The 17,880-nt window shown below is 37.3% G+C and overlaps 1 protein-coding gene across 1 annotated transcript in view; it reads right to left on the bottom strand.

Moving 5' to 3' along the window:
* Nucleotides 1–17,880, bottom strand: part of LOC135210331 (signal peptide, CUB and EGF-like domain-containing protein 1) — a 222,195-nt gene that overhangs the window by 177,492 nt on the left and 26,823 nt on the right. Inside the window, exon 2 of the mRNA XM_064243219.1 lies at nt 1,552–1,689. Within this exon, the coding sequence (XP_064099289.1) occupies nt 1,552–1,689 (138 nt within the window). The remainder of the gene's footprint in view (nt 1–1,551; nt 1,690–17,880) is intronic.

Genomic DNA, 17,880 nt, shown 5'->3' with positions numbered 1-17,880 from the left:
TGCAACAGATGAGAAACCATCTCTAAATGACTTGGACAAATTTGAAAATATCTTCAATGGATTATAAAACTGAGATATAATAACTAGGAATTGAAACGCTCCATCATAAAATGCTCCGAACAGATAATAGGGAATAAAAGGATCCCTAGAATAAAAACAGTAAGCACTGTAATGTCTGTGACAAATATCACTTTAATATAGAATTGAATAAAATGATTCAGATGCCAGAATGAGGTCATGAAAAGGATAAACGTACGAGAATATTTGTGTGCCTAAAGTGTGGAAAGGCCACAGGTTCAAGGATTGCAATTTCAGACAAGGCTAGACTTTGCCAAAGTCAGCAAGGAACAGGACACAGCCCAGGCTCAAAGTACAAAGAAGAAGCAATACTTAAAAAAAATACACAAACGATTATAGAAGGCAAAATAAACAAGTAAAAAATGCGCCGAAGAAATAGTTTTCTGTGTAGTGTATATTGCTGTATGAAATCCTCAGCCAATGCCCCATGAAACTCTCAGTCACAGCCCGGTGACGGTCTGTGTTGTTGACACCTGTAGGGGTGCCAGACGCACGATCATGGCTAACTTAAACCTTAAATTAAATCAAAGCTACTGAGGCTAGAGGCCTGCAATTTGGTATGGCTTATTACTGGAGGGTGGATGATCAACATACCAATTTGTAGCCACCTGGCTTCAGTAGTTTTTAAGATCTGAGTGCGGACGGGCAGACAAAACCATCTCAATAATTTTCTTTAACAAAAAGCTAACACCAAGAGCAGTCTGCTGAACGATCAAGTAATGGAAACTAAGTCAATACAAAAATGAACATATGACAAAACATTGATCGATACAGCATGAGATAAAAAAAAATGTGGCAAATATAACTAGACATATGGAACTGAGGAAAAACTAAACATATATATCACAAAAAGTCACTACAGGCAAGAACCGTTTACTCATGGAAACTGTAAACAATAACGCAAAACAAAATAAGCCCTTTATTTGTACCAAATACAAAATACACCTTGATGATGATGATGATAAAATGATACCAACTCATAGGTGGTACAGACAATGGTTATAAAAAGAATAAGTAAAAACATACGCCAAAGTATCTTTGGCGCAATCGAATTTTCTGTACAGCATATAATGGCTATGAAACTCAGCCATGGTCCGGTGGTGGCCTGTGTTTTCGGCACCTATAGCGATGCCAGACGCATGATTTTGGATGACTTTAACTTTCAATAAAATCAAAACTACTGAGGTTAGAGGGCTGCTATTTGGTATGTTTCATGATTAGGGGGTGGATGGTCAACGTACCAATTTGCAGCCCTCTAGCCTCAGTTTTCAAGATCTGAGGGCGGATAGACAAAGTGCAGACGGACAGACAAATCTGCCATTTCAACAGTTTCCTTGAACAGAAAACTAAAACAATAAAAAAAAAAAACTATTAGAATGCGCAGACAATAAAAAATAACACAATACCACCAAAGCGCTACATCAGACCCTATAAAATATTTGAGCGATGTATGTGTAAATTGCTGGAACATACCAGCATCCTGCAGAAGGTCGGCGGTGACGTTAGGCGTGCTGGAGGGCGTCGCCAGGAATTTAACGTGGGGGCTGAAGCCTCGTACGATGGCTGACCTCAGGTCTATGCTGACGCTCCCTCGGTTTCCTTTGCTGACACCTGCGGGGGGAGAGAGAACCACTATTCATCACGACAGCCTTGAGGACATCAAACTCACTTTAAAATAGTATTACTATTATTATTATCCACTTTAAACTGATATTTATTTAAAAAAAACGGTAAGACTTCCGACAACCACATAATATATAATTTAGATATTTCTTTACCCTGATTTTATTATTATTGATTTATAAGTTTTAGGCATAGTGCCAAGCACTGGGGCAACTGTGGCCACTCAGCGCTGAAACGGAAATTGACAATGAAAAGGTTTGAAAGGTGTAACAGAAGGAAAACCTCGCAGTTGCACTACGAATCAATTGTTAGTAGAGGGTGGAAAGTACGACGGAAGAAAGATAATATGAAAGGAGGTACAGTAAAAGGAATGAAAGAGGGTTGCAGCTAGTGGCCAAAGGAACGCTGCAAAGAACCTTAAGTAATGTCTACATTGCACCGCATGAGGTGCACTGCCGGCACTACTACCTAAAGGGTTATTATTATCATTATTATTGTTATCAAGAAAAGAAATTCGATTTAAACTGACATTTACAAAAAAACAATAACGCTTCTGAAAACCACCATAATATATATTTATTTGAATACTTCTTTACACATTATTTCATTATTATTATTTCTGTTATCATCATTATTATTATTTTATTATTTTTATTATCGTTATTGGAATGAAAGAAATCCACGTTCAAACTGAACAGGCACTTATAAAAAAGTGAGAAAGCTTTTGAAAACCACCAAATGTATACATTTAAATATTTCTCTACTCCAATATTATCATTATTATTATTATTGATGACATGTCCGTAATTCTTTTTGTGGAACGCATGAAAAAGAGCCACTCTTTTAATAGTAAAACTTCCATATAACATAATGACAAAACATGGCAAACATGGAAGATAAGAGAAGTTAGTCAGACTCGGAATGAAATATATCAGCAGAGGCACCAACCTCAAAACTGTCTAAACAAATTTAGGTCACTAAAGGTCGGAATATCTATCTGTCAATGGCGACAGGTCACTGGAATACCGAGTGACCTGCCCCACATAAAATGCAGCGATTGAAATTTATAGAAATAAAGATGGCAGTAAGAAAATTAAACGAGGCTTCTAACCATGCAAAATAAAATAAAGACACGATACACTATATATATATATATATATATATATATATATATATATATATATATATATATATATATATATATATATATATATATATATATATAAAGGAAAACCAAATACTTAAAGATTTGCAGCAAATGACAGAAAAGGGAACCGTTATAGAATTACTGCCTAACTATCAAAGAAAAATCCGTGGGGACAGAGCCGAATATATTTTGTACCTCAGTAATATTCCGCATCTCCCATTGCTTCTCACACGTATGTGTTAATCAGATCTGACGCAGTTTGCTCGAAATGTTAGCCTTGTCTCGTAAGAGCGGTCAAACTGAAGAAGTTCACGGTAAAAAAAAAAAAAGAAAAAAGGTTATATCAACAAGTCCGGATGACAAAGGTCTTTTTAAGTAACAAACAAGAAGGAAGAGTGTGTGTGTGTATGTCTATATATATATTATTAATATATATATATATTTATATATATATATATATATTATTATAGTATTATACACCACACACACATATATATATATATATATATATATATACATATGTAACATATGCAGAGATTGATAGAATTTGATTAATAGAAGTTGTTGATCGACAGAGGTTATCCTCCAGGGATTCAGGAGGGAATCCTATGTGTTGCCAAGGTCCCTCTAGTGCTGCCCAGAGAAGCCCAAATAAACTGTTTAATAAACTGGGTCTCTTTGCGGGCTTCATTATAGAGCCCAGGAACCCTGGTTATCCGATGGGACCTACTCACAGGATTCCTGTAGAAGCCGCCTGGCTGACACGGGGTGCCCCTTTGTAGTCAATGTGCCTTCCGGCCATTTGAATTGGGGTGGAAGATAAAATCTTTTCTTTAGCTGCATATCAATTGGTATTACCTTTCTTACTAACTTTCTTGTGTGTGTTCAAATGATTCTGAATGGTCTTATTGTTACAAAAACGTTGTTTTTTATCAATATTAATACAGCTGCACGCTCAAGTTTCGAATCTGGTTCCAATCCCCTCTAAAAAGATAAATAAATAAATAAACATTTAAAAAATCACTAAAAGGAACAATTGCTTCCTTCTGTTTTAATCGGATGCTGACATACATACGTACGCACGCACAGTTTTTCTAAAACTAAATCGGATGAATTTGACTGGTGTAAACTATCCTCTGGAGATTCTGGAGTGACCCTTAGGTCCCTGGAATTGCCAAGGTTCCTCTAGTGTTTCCTAGAGAACCCCAGACGCCCTTTTTAAAGTGGAAAATCTGCAGTTCCACCCTGCATTCAGTACCCACTTGTCAATCACTAACTGCACCTATACATATGATCTTTCTGTGGTAATTGCTTCACTTAATGTATAAAGGTATCAAACAGCTAAGGATTATAGCACACCGTAGTATATGACTCAATCTTACATTCAACCAGTCATCTTCCAGTCTAATATGCTACCCAAAATTTGCTTACATCATAAATACTTCTCATTAATCAATTAATTCTATACTATGCATCCTCTACACTTTCCAAACCCAATATCCTTCCATCCCAGCACACGATTTCAAAGTCCATGAGCAGCATATACAAATTTTTTCCTTTTACACCAAAATTTCTCATATTACTGTCTCACAGTAAATGCTTGAGCCACTCACGTTTCCTTTTTTAAAACCTATACTTCCAAACACACACGTTTCCTTTTCTAAAACCTATACTTCCCACACATACGTTTCCTTTTTCTAAAACCTATACTTCCACACACACGTTTCCTTTTCTAAAACCTATACTTCCACACACACGTTTCCTTTTCTAAAACCCATACTGTTCTTCCTCTCTCAGTCCTAGTCCTTTGCCTTCCTTTCTTAGGCGGGCCACTCACAGTCGATATGGTCGTAAGATGATGAGAACTGAGTGTGAGGTGACTCCAAAAAATGACTGCAAACTCACGATACTGCCCCGTCTGAACAAAGTAATCAGTCTTAAGTTGGCAGCCACACAGGTCGGACGTGGCGGAGGGAATATCTGATAATGAGTATATGCTCAGACTGTGCCGTTGCAGCCAATATAACAATAAAAAAAAAAAGCCACGAAAAAGAATATTGGGTTAATGATTGGTAGTTGAAGAAAGAAAATCTCACATTTATTGCTTTTAAAGGAAACACAGGTAGCTCCCAGGGATTGTTATGGTTACGTACGGATAAACGAGGTAACATTAAATTTTCTAGAAAGATTATAACGGTCATGCAAAAGGACACATGCATAACGAAATCCACAATGCCCTATGAAAGGCCAAGTGCCACGTTATGCTTCATAGCGACTGATTGCTCTTACCAAGATGTAAAATTGGCCATACTTGAGACATGTTAAGCTATTTGGACAACACTGCAAAGACTACATAATAAAGATAAATAAAACTCATGTTTAGATATTTATATCTTTGATAAAAAATAAACTAGCTTTTAGAAACTCAAAATACTTAACCCTTCTACAAATATACCAAACAATTTGTAGTGTATAAACTTAGTGTAGGAAATAACAGAAGTGAATAGGTAATTGTGTGGGATGCTGCCACATAAATCCATGCAGGAAATGGAATGAAGGGTGACAAATTAAACCCGTAGATTCTTTAAAATCTTGTAATGAAGATATACGGACATCAACGTGAAAGCAGCGGGAAGCAGGTCCGTGCTTGTCACTACAATGACCGCTGGACAGTGACTGATTATGCACACGGCGGGAAAAAAAAAAGCGTTGTTGACACATCTAATTACACTGTTGCCACGATGCATAACGAAATAGTGGTCTTACAATAAGTGCAATGAGAAAATATAAATGGGAACATAAATGTCATTCTTCAACACAATAATACTAAAGCAAATGCACATTAATGTTCATAAACTGTACGTAATGTAATTAATATACAGCATAACATTAAATATCTATACAGTAATAAATCTTTGTGTAACCAGTCATTACACTACACCATTTCGCAATCAACACCAAGTACCTACAAGAAAATTATCAGGGTGTGAAGGAGGTTTCATTACCTCCCATTATGATTTTACTATTACATTGTCTCCAGTTCTCCTTTAAATCATATATCATTTAGGAGCTTTTTAGCATCTATTCTTATTTCGTTTATTTTCTTATTTTTCTTTTACTTTGGAATATAACTGATTAAACGCCCTGAGCAAGGCACCTATTTTTTGTTTTGGTTTAAGGGATTACTTTACGTATTGTATAATATACATTACTATTAAACATATATTTATATATATATATATATATATTATATATATATATATATATATATTACGAAATTTGGTACTTTGAAACCTACGGCCTTCAATATCCACCATCACTGTGGTGAATGAAGGTATTACGTAATTTAATTTTGTTTACACTCATAAGGTAAATTGCAGTTATATACAATTTTACAAAATTCAGTATGTAAAGAAATAAGAAAAATATGTATATATATCATGTCTAAGGGACGACATGTCTAATGCACCACTTCCTGATTTCTTTGATGTCTCTACTCTCCTTAATTCTTTCCGATATGAAGGTCTTATATTTATTATTTATCTTCTTCACCATTTCTTTCGTTTCATCAGGACATTTTTTCTTGAGTTTCTCAAATATCGATTGATAAGCTGCATTTCTTTTGTGTTTGTCAGAATATTCTTTACTTTTTATATTCCACAGACATTGCTAATCTCGAAGAACCCCGTCCAGAACTCTTTATCTATCGAAAGTCTGCCATGTTGAACGATATCCTCTTCTGTGCCGCTTCTTGGTAAATGAACCTCCTACTATGAGATTCAGGGCCTCTGTAACACGGTTTTTTCGCAATAACTTTCTATCTATGCATTTCATAAATATAACGCTTATTCAGAATACACATTATATCTACACATAAATTTTGACTGTATTCTGCATTACGTAGGTTGAATAAATTTGGTACTTACAATGTAAAAGGGACTTTTTTTGAAGACGGGCCAACTTACTCAGAGAAAAGGTTTCGAACGCACTCGTTACGTAACTCATGACAGCATTTCTTCCCTCTTTCTCGATGGATGATTGGCTATACGTAACGAAGGCTAAACATCTGGCAACAATGACAAACAAATTTAAATACAAGCAAAGCAGCACACCTTTATGAACTCTGAACCTCTTCACTGATAATTGTCATAATGAACAAACCAACAAAATATGTTAATAAATACAAAAACACTTCGATTATTAGTCTAACACCCAAAATAAGTTTCCTTAGAAATTACAGTCTGCTTTATAGGTCACTATTAGATTGACAAGATGTAGGGAACACATGGTAATTTTCAAAAACATAGTAGACAAGCTTGATTTGATAACTGCTATATCCAATGTCATGCAATTTTCATTTATTGGCTATCTACCTATTTACTGAAAAAAAATAGCCGGTACCGTATTTTGGCTTTAAACCTTCACCAATAATTATCGTCAGAATGATGACTTCATGAGGCTTCACCCACTTTGGCCTCATTATAATTCAGGATAACACTGAAGGCTATCATGGGCATTGTTGGATTAGAAAATTTAACTTCTGGCTATAAAAACTCATTTCTTGAGTAGTTGTAAGAAGTGCTAAATGATCCTCAAGGATCCCAGCAGTTGGCCTAAACGTTTAATTCATGTATATTACTGCTATACTGTTGCGGCACTACTGCTACAGTAGTATTACTACGCTAGCACAGATACCCCCCACACATCTATGTATCGTTCCACCATTCATAAAGTCTTTGGGTTTCAGAGCCGATGGAACAAGGTGAATGGGTTTCTGTCTAGTGGATGGGCGGCGCAACATTTCGTCAAAAGGAGTTTACTTTGCTTACGTAATGAATGTTTTTCGACTCTTGGCTCGTAATCATTGGCCATGGCGTCGGCTAGATCATTTTTACTCTATAAAAATTAAAACTATGGGATTTAGGTTATTGATAATACTGACAAAATTTGTGTGTGGTTGTAAAATATACATATGTCAACTTTCAGCTACATCCAATGCTTTGACAAGGAGCAAAGTCCAAAAAACCGTGTTACAGAGGCCCTGAATCTCATAGTAGTTCATCAAGCCCCGTCGAAGACGGCACTCACGGTCAAACTGTCAGTTCTGAACGACTTAATCTGAAAAACTCTTATTTGACTGTCGTGTCGGACCGTGAGTTGCTCATTCAAACCTCAACTGTCAGGTTTGTCGATCCGGCTTGACTGCCGGGCTTGATCAGTTCTGACTTGACTAAAAAAAACACCCCACTCACATTCAAACTTGCTTAAACCCCGCCCATTTCGGTCGGGCATGACAAATCCCATCTGACGTGAGTGGCCGGCCTTAATCGAAATCCCATCATACATATTTCCCTATGCGTTACCTTCTTCATACGCAGCTGAGCCCAATTTTGGACACTGCCTAAAACGCTCTCTTTTACTCTCACTTCACTCTCGTTCCACATACAATTATGAACACATTTTCCATCCGGCCACACTCAAACAATGTTGGCCATACAATATTCAGCCTGATACGTTTGTACCTTTTCATTCATTCTTACAATTCTTCTGACACAGGAAAAACCACTTCTTCCGGTGGTCTTTTACGAGGCAGAATCTCTCCTTGTCCTTTTCTGTCTTACAATTCCTGCCCCTCTGTCTTGTTCTCGCTAAGCTTTATACCATCCATGCTTTCTTTTTATGAAGATCAGCTCTCATAAATTTCTGACCAGCATGCACGTTTAAAGCTCACAGTTATGGCAATTTTTTTTCTGGTGACCTGCAATATTAGGGGAAGATAGGGCGTTACTACAACAACAACAACAACAACGACAACATCATACATGGCCATTTGGTGGTTTTCACACAACAAAGAGACAAGTGTCTTGACCCTCATTTCCTGTCATCTCACAGAGGTAAGTGTATATATAAATACATACATACAAACACACACACACATATATATATATATATATGTGTGTGTGTGTGTGTGTGCGTGTGTCTGGTGTATGTATACATATATGTGTATAAATCACTAATAAGGCATTTACTGTAACAGGAAGTAGCACCGTGACACCAGATTCACACCACAAAGAGGCAAGTTTCTTACCCTCATTTCCTGTCGTCTCACAGAAGTAAATGTATATAAATATACATACATACACACACATATATATATGTATACATGTGTGTGTATAAATCACTAACATAGCATTTACTGTAACAGGAAGTGGGACAATGACACCAGACTCAAAAACAACAACCATTACTGTTGATCCTCAGCTGTTGATAAACGACTGAACACCTTCACTACTAAAATCCCTCACAATGTGTCAACCACCCAACAATTGCGTTTAATCGCCTCAGTTTACAAGCATCCTCGTGTTTCTTGGATATAAATTTGCTCCCATTTCAACAACCCTTATAAATCATACACAGCACTTTCCCGGACTCGTTCTATTTCACACACTTTTCTTCCATTCAAAATCATCCATTGTATTTCTCCGAATGATTTGTTTGTCTGTATAGTGTTTTTACGTTGTATAGAACCAGTGGTTATCCAGCGACGGGGCCAACGGCTTTACGTGACTTCTGATCCTCGTCGAGAGTGAATTTCTATCACCAGAAAGACCATACCAACCACGCCACTGAGACGCTTTTTCTCCAAATGAGTGAGATTTCTCAACCTGCTTTTATCCAACTTGACATAGTACGTGCGTGACCTTTCAACTGTTTGCAGCTCCTTTTCCAACTTTACAGCCATTCCAACTCCGCACACGTTACATGAGTAATTTACGTACATCAAGCAGTACCCCAATTCACTCCTTGTCCCTTCCAGGTTTTGAACAAGAGATCCTGTTACCTTTCAATTTATCTATTCTGTGCCTCCTTTCAGTCAACAACCAACCGTTGCATTTATTCTTAAATACTTTAATACTCCATTACTCCATCAACCATGCTAATATTCCTTGCTTAAACTGCCTGCATTTCGTTTAATACCCTAGCCTTACTTTTGGTTGCATATGATTACTGAAATGCTCACATCAGTCTTGTATGAGTTTTAAATATTTAGATTATTTTTCTTTCATGTTTCCTTATATAGTTTATTTTCGCTTACCCGGGGAGTAAACCTGCATAAAAAGGTCTGAAAAAGATGCTTCGCGTTGAGTTAAAGATACAGGAGTTATGAGATAGGATATTTATATATGATTTATTTATTAGAAAGAAAATGGAAAAAATAGATAATGTGTGTGTTGAAGAGTACAGAAAATTATTGCTAATTTAAATATAGCGTTTTCATTTTAATTTTCGTTGGTGAAACAATGCCCTATTTGACTGCAGATTTTAGTACGCACCACGAGTAAGCTGAAGGTTGGATCATGCCCTGTTTACGCTTGCTTTTTCCATACTGTGCTGTATTCACTACCGAAGCCCTTGGGTTTGCAACATCCTGTTTGCCTAATTATAATTGCAGCTTGGCTAATGATAATAATAATGATTAAGGTAACCCATCCTGGAATTTTCCAGATAGTTCATAATATGCCTCTCCCATTTCCATGGTTTTAATCCAATCTAATCAAGATCCACACATCCTTCTTTTTTCCTGCCTATCAAACTCGCTTGCCATAAATTTTACACTTCTGCACCTTAAACTAAAGCTTCATCTCTTTTGCGTCAACCACACATGATCAAACTTTCTCGTCTTCTCAACATTTTGTCGTTTCGAGTATACTTTCGCTGGAGTAAATGCAACTAGAGAATCTTCTGTAAAGTTGCTTAGAGAGGAGGTTGAGTTTTAAAAATTAAATACAATGATTCCTTAGAATCTCTCATACAAATTTGTGAAAATAAAAATGTTAAGGACGAGTGTGCATTAGACTCTGCGTTAGTAAGAATAAATAGAAGAGCATATTGGGAGGAATAGGATGTAGCTGGATGCATATCAGATCATCATGTGAATAAATCAAAACCTGTTGTAGATATAAGTTTAGGATGAAATAGTTTTTGTTTGTTTGTTTGTATGGTGTTTTTACGTTGCATGGAAACAGTGGTTATTCAGCAACGGGACCAACGGCTTTACGTTACTTCCGAACCACGTCGAGAGTGAACTTCCATCACCAGAAATACGCATCTCTCACTCCTCAATGGAATGCTCGAGAATCGAACTCGCGGCCACCGAGGTGGCACGCCAGCACCATACCAACTACGCCACTGATGCGCTAGGGTGAAAGAGCGAAAAAGTAGCAATATAAGACATCACGACAAGTCTGTTTGGTAAGACGAGACAAAAACAGTATAAAAACCAGGGTTGGTGATAAAAAAAAAATTATTTTAAATAAAAAAAAATCAGTGATTTATTTGATTTTTTATTCATGTGTTTTTTCTGTTCTGTTAGATGTTTTTTCAATCCTTTTTTCCTTGAAATGTATTTTATGACAGAATTACTATTGATGTATCGTTTAGGTTTCCAGTTCTGGCCTAAAGTATGTACTTGCAATTTTTTTTGTGTCAAAATAAATAGATGCAGCACAGTTATGCTCAAGTTTTTATTAACCTTCAAATCATATTTTTCAATTTGTTTGCTTTCAAATAAAAAAAAAAAAAAAAATAAAAAAAAACATTGTTTTTTTAATGAAAAAATCAATGATTTAATCACTTAATTAAATAAGTTTGATTTAATCATTGCCAACCCTGTCAAGAACCAATGGTTAAAACATCTAAGAAGAGCAAAAGTCCAGGATGGGATCACAGAGTCAGCTAGAACCCCAATTAAAATCAATTCGGAAGGCTTATCAAGATGTCGACCTCCTTAAACATATCCTAGAACCAGTCCTTTTCATTTTCACTGCAAAGCTTCTAAAATCCTGAATATGAAGAACCTACGTCCTGTTTCTGACCCTATAATCCAAGAACTTTTCTGAGTTCCCAATTCTCCTTCTCGTTCTGTCCTATTTTGTGATTCAATGTGGATACGTTTCTTCTCATCTGCAGCAACCCCACTCAAACTCAACCTCTGAAGAATTCCTCGTTGGACGAGTGGTTTACGTGCTCGCCTTCCGATTCGGTAGCCCTGAGTTCGATTCCCTGCTCTGCCAAAAAGCAGGCAGATAAATTTGTTTCTGGCGATTAGGAATTGGTTTCTCGATAAAATATGGTTCGGATCCCACAATAAGCTGTAGGTCGCGTTGCTAGGTAACCAATTGGTTCCTAGCCAGGTAAAAATATCTAATCCTTCGGGCCAGCCCTAGGAGAGCTGTTCATCAGCTCAGTGGTCTGGTTAAACTAAGATATAATATTACTAGTATTTAACCTCCGAAACTAAATAAACTCATCTATCGCTGTATTCTGGCAATAGCAACACATTTCATGAAGGTGCAAGCACCATTCCTTCAACCATTTCATTTCTTGCAGAAGAGACGAGAAGCAAACATGTTATTATTTAATTGTAGGCATTTCGGCGTAACTACAATTATTGCCACTGATTTTAAACATGGCGGAATCCTCCAAAGATCGTAAGATATCCCCTCCCTTAAAATAGAACCAAAGTCCACTGTACCTTAACAAACCATGACAGTATTAAATCTTGAGATTAACAAGACAGCAATAACTTGGATGCAACGAAAGGGCACTGTGGACAATTAGGAAATAATATAATTACCAGTGTTGTCAAAGGTTTCTTATAGCATGTTTTATTCACAAAATCTGGAAAATCAGATTTTTAAATTTTTTTTTCGGAAAAATTCACAATCACTAAGGGAGATAAATGGTTTAGTTTACCCAACAAAGGTACTAAAAAGTTGCTATCTCATACTATAGTATTTGAGTTTATTATGACTAATGGCAGAACCTACCATAGGTTATAACACTAGATCGTGAAAATCTCCCGATATAAAATATATATAAAAAACAGGTATAATTCGCAAACGACAATACGAGTTACCTTGAAACTTCACTTTTAAAAGTTAAACTTCACTTTTAAAAGCTGCAACGTTATTTTTTCAACAGTGGGACTCAACTCTGGCAATCGTCTCGGAGGAGCGGTTGACCGTGACGCTCAGAAAGAAAAAATGCGAAACTTTACAAGACAGGTAGAAAGAAAATAAGAAAGACTTGTTGTCAAGGCCTGCGCGCGAATTTCATCCCTCGATCACCGGCTGATAATGACGAAGACATACAGTCAGTCACCCACCCTATTTGCCATTCGAACAGCCACGAACGGTCACTACAAGGCTCTGCGAGGGAGCCTAGCTTTGAGCCTCGCAAATAAGGCTGAAAGCGCACATAAACCGCCATCTTCATATCGCCCTTAAAACGCCCACTGTCTTCGCCATAAAGCGCGACTCGGAGAGATCAGAGCCACCCAACAAAACCCACTCGGAGGATAATAAAAGCTTCTTCATCAGGGGCCGAGAATGGCCACCCGCCACGACTCTTTGAGCGAAGCCCTCTCGGTGGCATCGTCAAACGCTATTTCGCAGTCCCTCGCTTGCATATTTGGCCAACACTTTTTTCTGTCTGATCTCCTTTTAAGCTCTTGAATCTAATGTTAACGTCGCATTTGCACTGATAACCTATTACCCGCCCGCTCGCGCACTTAACCGGTGAGGTTTTGCTCAATATATCAGACATCAACCATTTTTAAAAGATATATCTCACAACATGAGGCGTTTTGCAGACGACGAATCAGTCAGAGAGCAATCTCAAATGAAGGGTATTCCCAACATTTAACTTCCTATTGTCATGTTAGTCGTGCGTGTCCCATAAAGGCAGCGAATGAACGGTTGAAAACACCTCTCTTCGGCGACTTTTTAGGGTAAGACGCCAAAATCAACAAACAGAAGGGCAAAACGTACACAGTTTTCGGTGCGGTTGTCGGGTAGCAACACAAGAGGAGTGTGTTTGTGGCCACCGAATGAATGTAAACAGCACAGCCAGACGCCAGCCTTCTGCCGAGACGTCGGGGGTCGTTCAGGTATTGGAATTTTAAAAGCAATCCTTAACAATGTTCGCAATTTAATGCGACACAAGCTCGTAACTTCGCCACCAGATGAGGTAAAGGAGTAATGGTCAATATATAAATCAAGCGATAAATATATAAATATGTAATAGCTAACTGGCCTGGATCGTTCAGAACTTATCACATTCCACCCGATCTGAGATCTCCAAAAATCAAGTTTACATTTCTTAACTACAAATAAATAAATTACTCATTACCGCTGACTACTGCCGTTGTTTAAATCAGACTTCTACATTTATTCGGTGCTACTTTAGTAGGCGGTCTAATAGCGTATTTCTACACTTTTGCCGTTTATACTATAGTAGATTCACATCAACCGTCCAGGTGATGTCTAGGCCCGTCCCTTACGACGCTCCTGCTCGAGAGAGTTCACATAGGCAGGATTTGTGTTCCACCCTCCTGAAGGATGCTTTTGAAAAAGGTATCCCTCAGGAGCGGGGGAACGTAGATCCTACCCATGCGAACTCTCGAGAGAGAGTGAGTTTCCAGGCCTGTGACTGGCTTTTGCTGAAAGCAGGGATTTTTCAATTAATAAAATCATAAATTTTTTAAATAAGACGGGTTTTTCAAATAAAGTCTATATTTTTTTTTTTTTTTCTCAGGATTGATCCCTGAGAACCAGCCCGAGAAGAGTCTACTTGAGACTCAGAGGTCTGGAAAAACTAACCCCTATTAATAATAATAATGTGACTGGCTTATCAACAGCCAATTAGGAGCGTCGTAAGGGACTGGCCTAGACATCAAATGCACGGTTGATGTGAATCTACTAATAACCCGTCTGGGGTCAAATGTCCCAAAAATAGCACCAAGGGTTGTTGTTGTTTGAGATTAAGCTGGCCTTATGCCAACCTCGGGTGTCAATGTGGTAAAATGCAATTAGGGACATTTGACCCCCGACGGGCTAGTACTAAACACGGCGAAACAAGGTAGAAACACGTAGGTAGACCGCCTACTAAAGTAGCACCAACTATTCTACCCATAAAGAGAAAGAAATCCTACACTAAATAATGAATTGTGACTTTCGTCAGTAATAGCATAATGTACTGTAGTGGTCAACACATGATCTTTTTTTTTTTTTAATCCATAACCTAATCATTATAAAAACAATCGAGGGAAGTCTAACCAATTCATATCATCCTTAGCCGATGGGAGTAACTCCTACCAAGTTGGGATACACCCGTGGAATAATCTTTACCTTGAAATTGTGACACTTGAGCTGCTTTGCATTTAAATCGAATAGATTTCGCACACCAATTATAACTTAAGGCAAAAACACAAAACTGAAAGGAACTTCACAAACAAACATTAGGAGAGAGGATGATATCTTGTCATTTTGTTCAGAGCGGAAAGAAATTTGTTGGCTGCAATATTCAAGCGTAATCAATACCGTGCCGTGCTAATAAGCTTTAAACGGTTTAAATCGACGAAACAAATGATTTTAGGGTTTTAAATCGGCGAAATGAACAGTGCTAACAACAGGTTTAAATCGACGAATTGAATGGTGCTTTTAACGTTTTAAATCGACGAAATAAATAGTGCTCTTAACAGTTTTAAATCAATGAAATAAATAGTGCTATTAACAGCTTAAATCATTGAAATAAATAGTGTTTTTAACGGTTTAAATCGACTAGATAAATAGCGCCCCTAACAGTTTTAAATCGACGAAATAAATAGTACTATTAACAGCTTAAATCGTCGAAATACATAGAGCTTTTAACGGTTTAAAAAGACGAAATAAATAGTGCCCATAACAGTTTGAAATCGACGCAATAAATAATGCTATTAACAGCTTAAATCGTCGAAATACATAGTGCTTTTAACAGTTTCAAACCGACGAAATGAGTGGTGCTTTTAAAGTTTTAAACCGACGAAATGAACAGTAATTTTAAGTTTTAAACCGACGAAATGAACGTAATTTTAAGTTTTAAACCGATGAAATGAACGGTAATTTTAAGTTTTAAACAGACGAAATGAACGGTTCTTTAAAGGTTTTAAACCGACGAAATGAGTGGTGCTTTTAAAGTTTTAAACCGACGAAATGAACGATGCTTTTAAAGGGTATAAACCGACGAAATGAACAGTACTTTTAACAGTTTTAAACCGACGAAGTGAACAGTACTTTTAAGAGTTTGAAACCGACGAAATGAACAGTACTTTTAAGAGTTTTAAACCGACGAAGTGAACAGTACTTTTAACGGTTTTAAACATAAGAAATAAAAAGTGCTTTTAAAGGTTTTAAACCGACGAAATGAACAGCACTTTTAACAGTTTTAAACCGAAGAAATGAACAGTACTTTTAACAGTTTGAAACCGACGAAATAAACAGTACTTTTAACAGTTTTAAACCGACGAGATGAACAACTTTTAACAGTTTTAAACCAACGAGATGAACAGTACTTTTAACAGTTTTAAATCAAAGAAATCAAAGTGCTTTTAAAGGTTTTAAACCGACGAAATAAACAGTGCTTTTAGCGTTGTTAAATCGACTTAAGTAAATACCGAGTACTGCATTACGGCCGAGTCACATGGAATGGGTAATGTGAGCATCGCTGCATTTAGCCAAGATGGGATGAGCGTTGCGCATTGCATTCCGCGTCATTCTACACTTCTCATAATGGCTGAGTATCAACTCTCTTGCGTGGGTTCTCAAAATAGATGAATATGCTAATAAGCAGTGCATTAAAGCAATATGTAGTATTGATGTTGAGTAACTTGTGAAAACGATTTCCGTTGTCCCGGAAAACGAGAAAAGTTGCTAAATCATGTACTAATTTCTTACGATTATTGTTTTTTTTGACGTTGCATGGAACCAGTGGTTATTCAGCAACGGGATCAACGGCTTTACGTGACTTCCGAACCACGTCGAGAGTGAACTTCTATCACCAGAATTTCTTACGATAATATATACTTGATATTACCAGGATGGCGTATTTTGATTCATTTGTAAAAGTGACTTGCAGAAATAACCAAAATTACCCTTGTTGGCGGATATGTTAAAAATCATGGAAATATGGGAGCAAAATAATAAAGAACTCGGAACAATCATACAATGTATAGTTCCACTATCCACCTTGGAATATCCCAACTCACTCATACGAGCCGAAAACTTTCACGAAAGTTTTCCAAACACTTCTATCGAGGAAAATATTCAGGGACGCGAAATACAGTTGAAACAGGAAACATTTATGAAACTTAAAAAATGAAACACGGAAAGTCGCTCAAGGAGGCACAACAATGACGCAGAAAAAAAGCTCTTAGAAGGATGTTCATGAGTTCTTTATCTAAAAGTAAACCACATAAAAAGTGTCATGTGGGCCAATGTTTGCAGTTACTTAGCCTGTGAGGCCTATGGTGACGTTATGATAGGAATTTTACTTTTTTTTTATACGATCTGAAGAGGGTTTTTTGTTAGTTTGTATGGTGTTTTTACGTTGCATCGAACAAGTGGTTATTCAGCAACGGGGCCCACGGCTTTACGTGACTTCCGAACCACGTCGGGAGTGGACTTCTTTCACTAGAAATACACATCCCTAACACCTCAATGGAATGCCCGAGAATCGAACTCGCGGCAACCGAGGTGACAGGTAAAGAACATAACGACCACGCCACTGAAGCGCTTATTCTGAAGAAGGTGGGGCCTATCAGAAAATACAACTCAGCCGGCGGGTTATTCCTTGAACAGTTGAAGATTTTCATCGTTATTCATTTTTGCTATAATTATGCACATTACTGACATTCACGTCAGATGATAAAGAAGACATATTTGCTTCTGGTTCACTTTGCCTCAGTATCATTTTTATTCACTTTCTGAGTCTGTATGAACTAGAAGATCCTTGTAGGACGAATGGGTTGCCCGACCGCCTACCGATCTGGTAACCCGAGTTCGCGCCCCACTCTGCCATCGTGGAACCAGAGGAATTTGTTTCTAGTGATTAGAAATTAATTTCTTGATATAGTGTGGTTCGGATCCCACAATATGCTGTAGGTCCCGTTACTGAGTAACAAATTGGTTCCGAACTACGTAAAAACATCTAAC

Source organism: Macrobrachium nipponense, chromosome 39, assembly GCF_015104395.2.
Source record: "Macrobrachium nipponense isolate FS-2020 chromosome 39, ASM1510439v2, whole genome shotgun sequence".
NCBI lineage: Eukaryota > Metazoa > Arthropoda > Malacostraca > Decapoda > Palaemonidae > Macrobrachium > Macrobrachium nipponense.
Note: the sequence above shows the minus strand (reverse complement) of the source record. Positions and strands in the feature narration are given on the sequence as shown.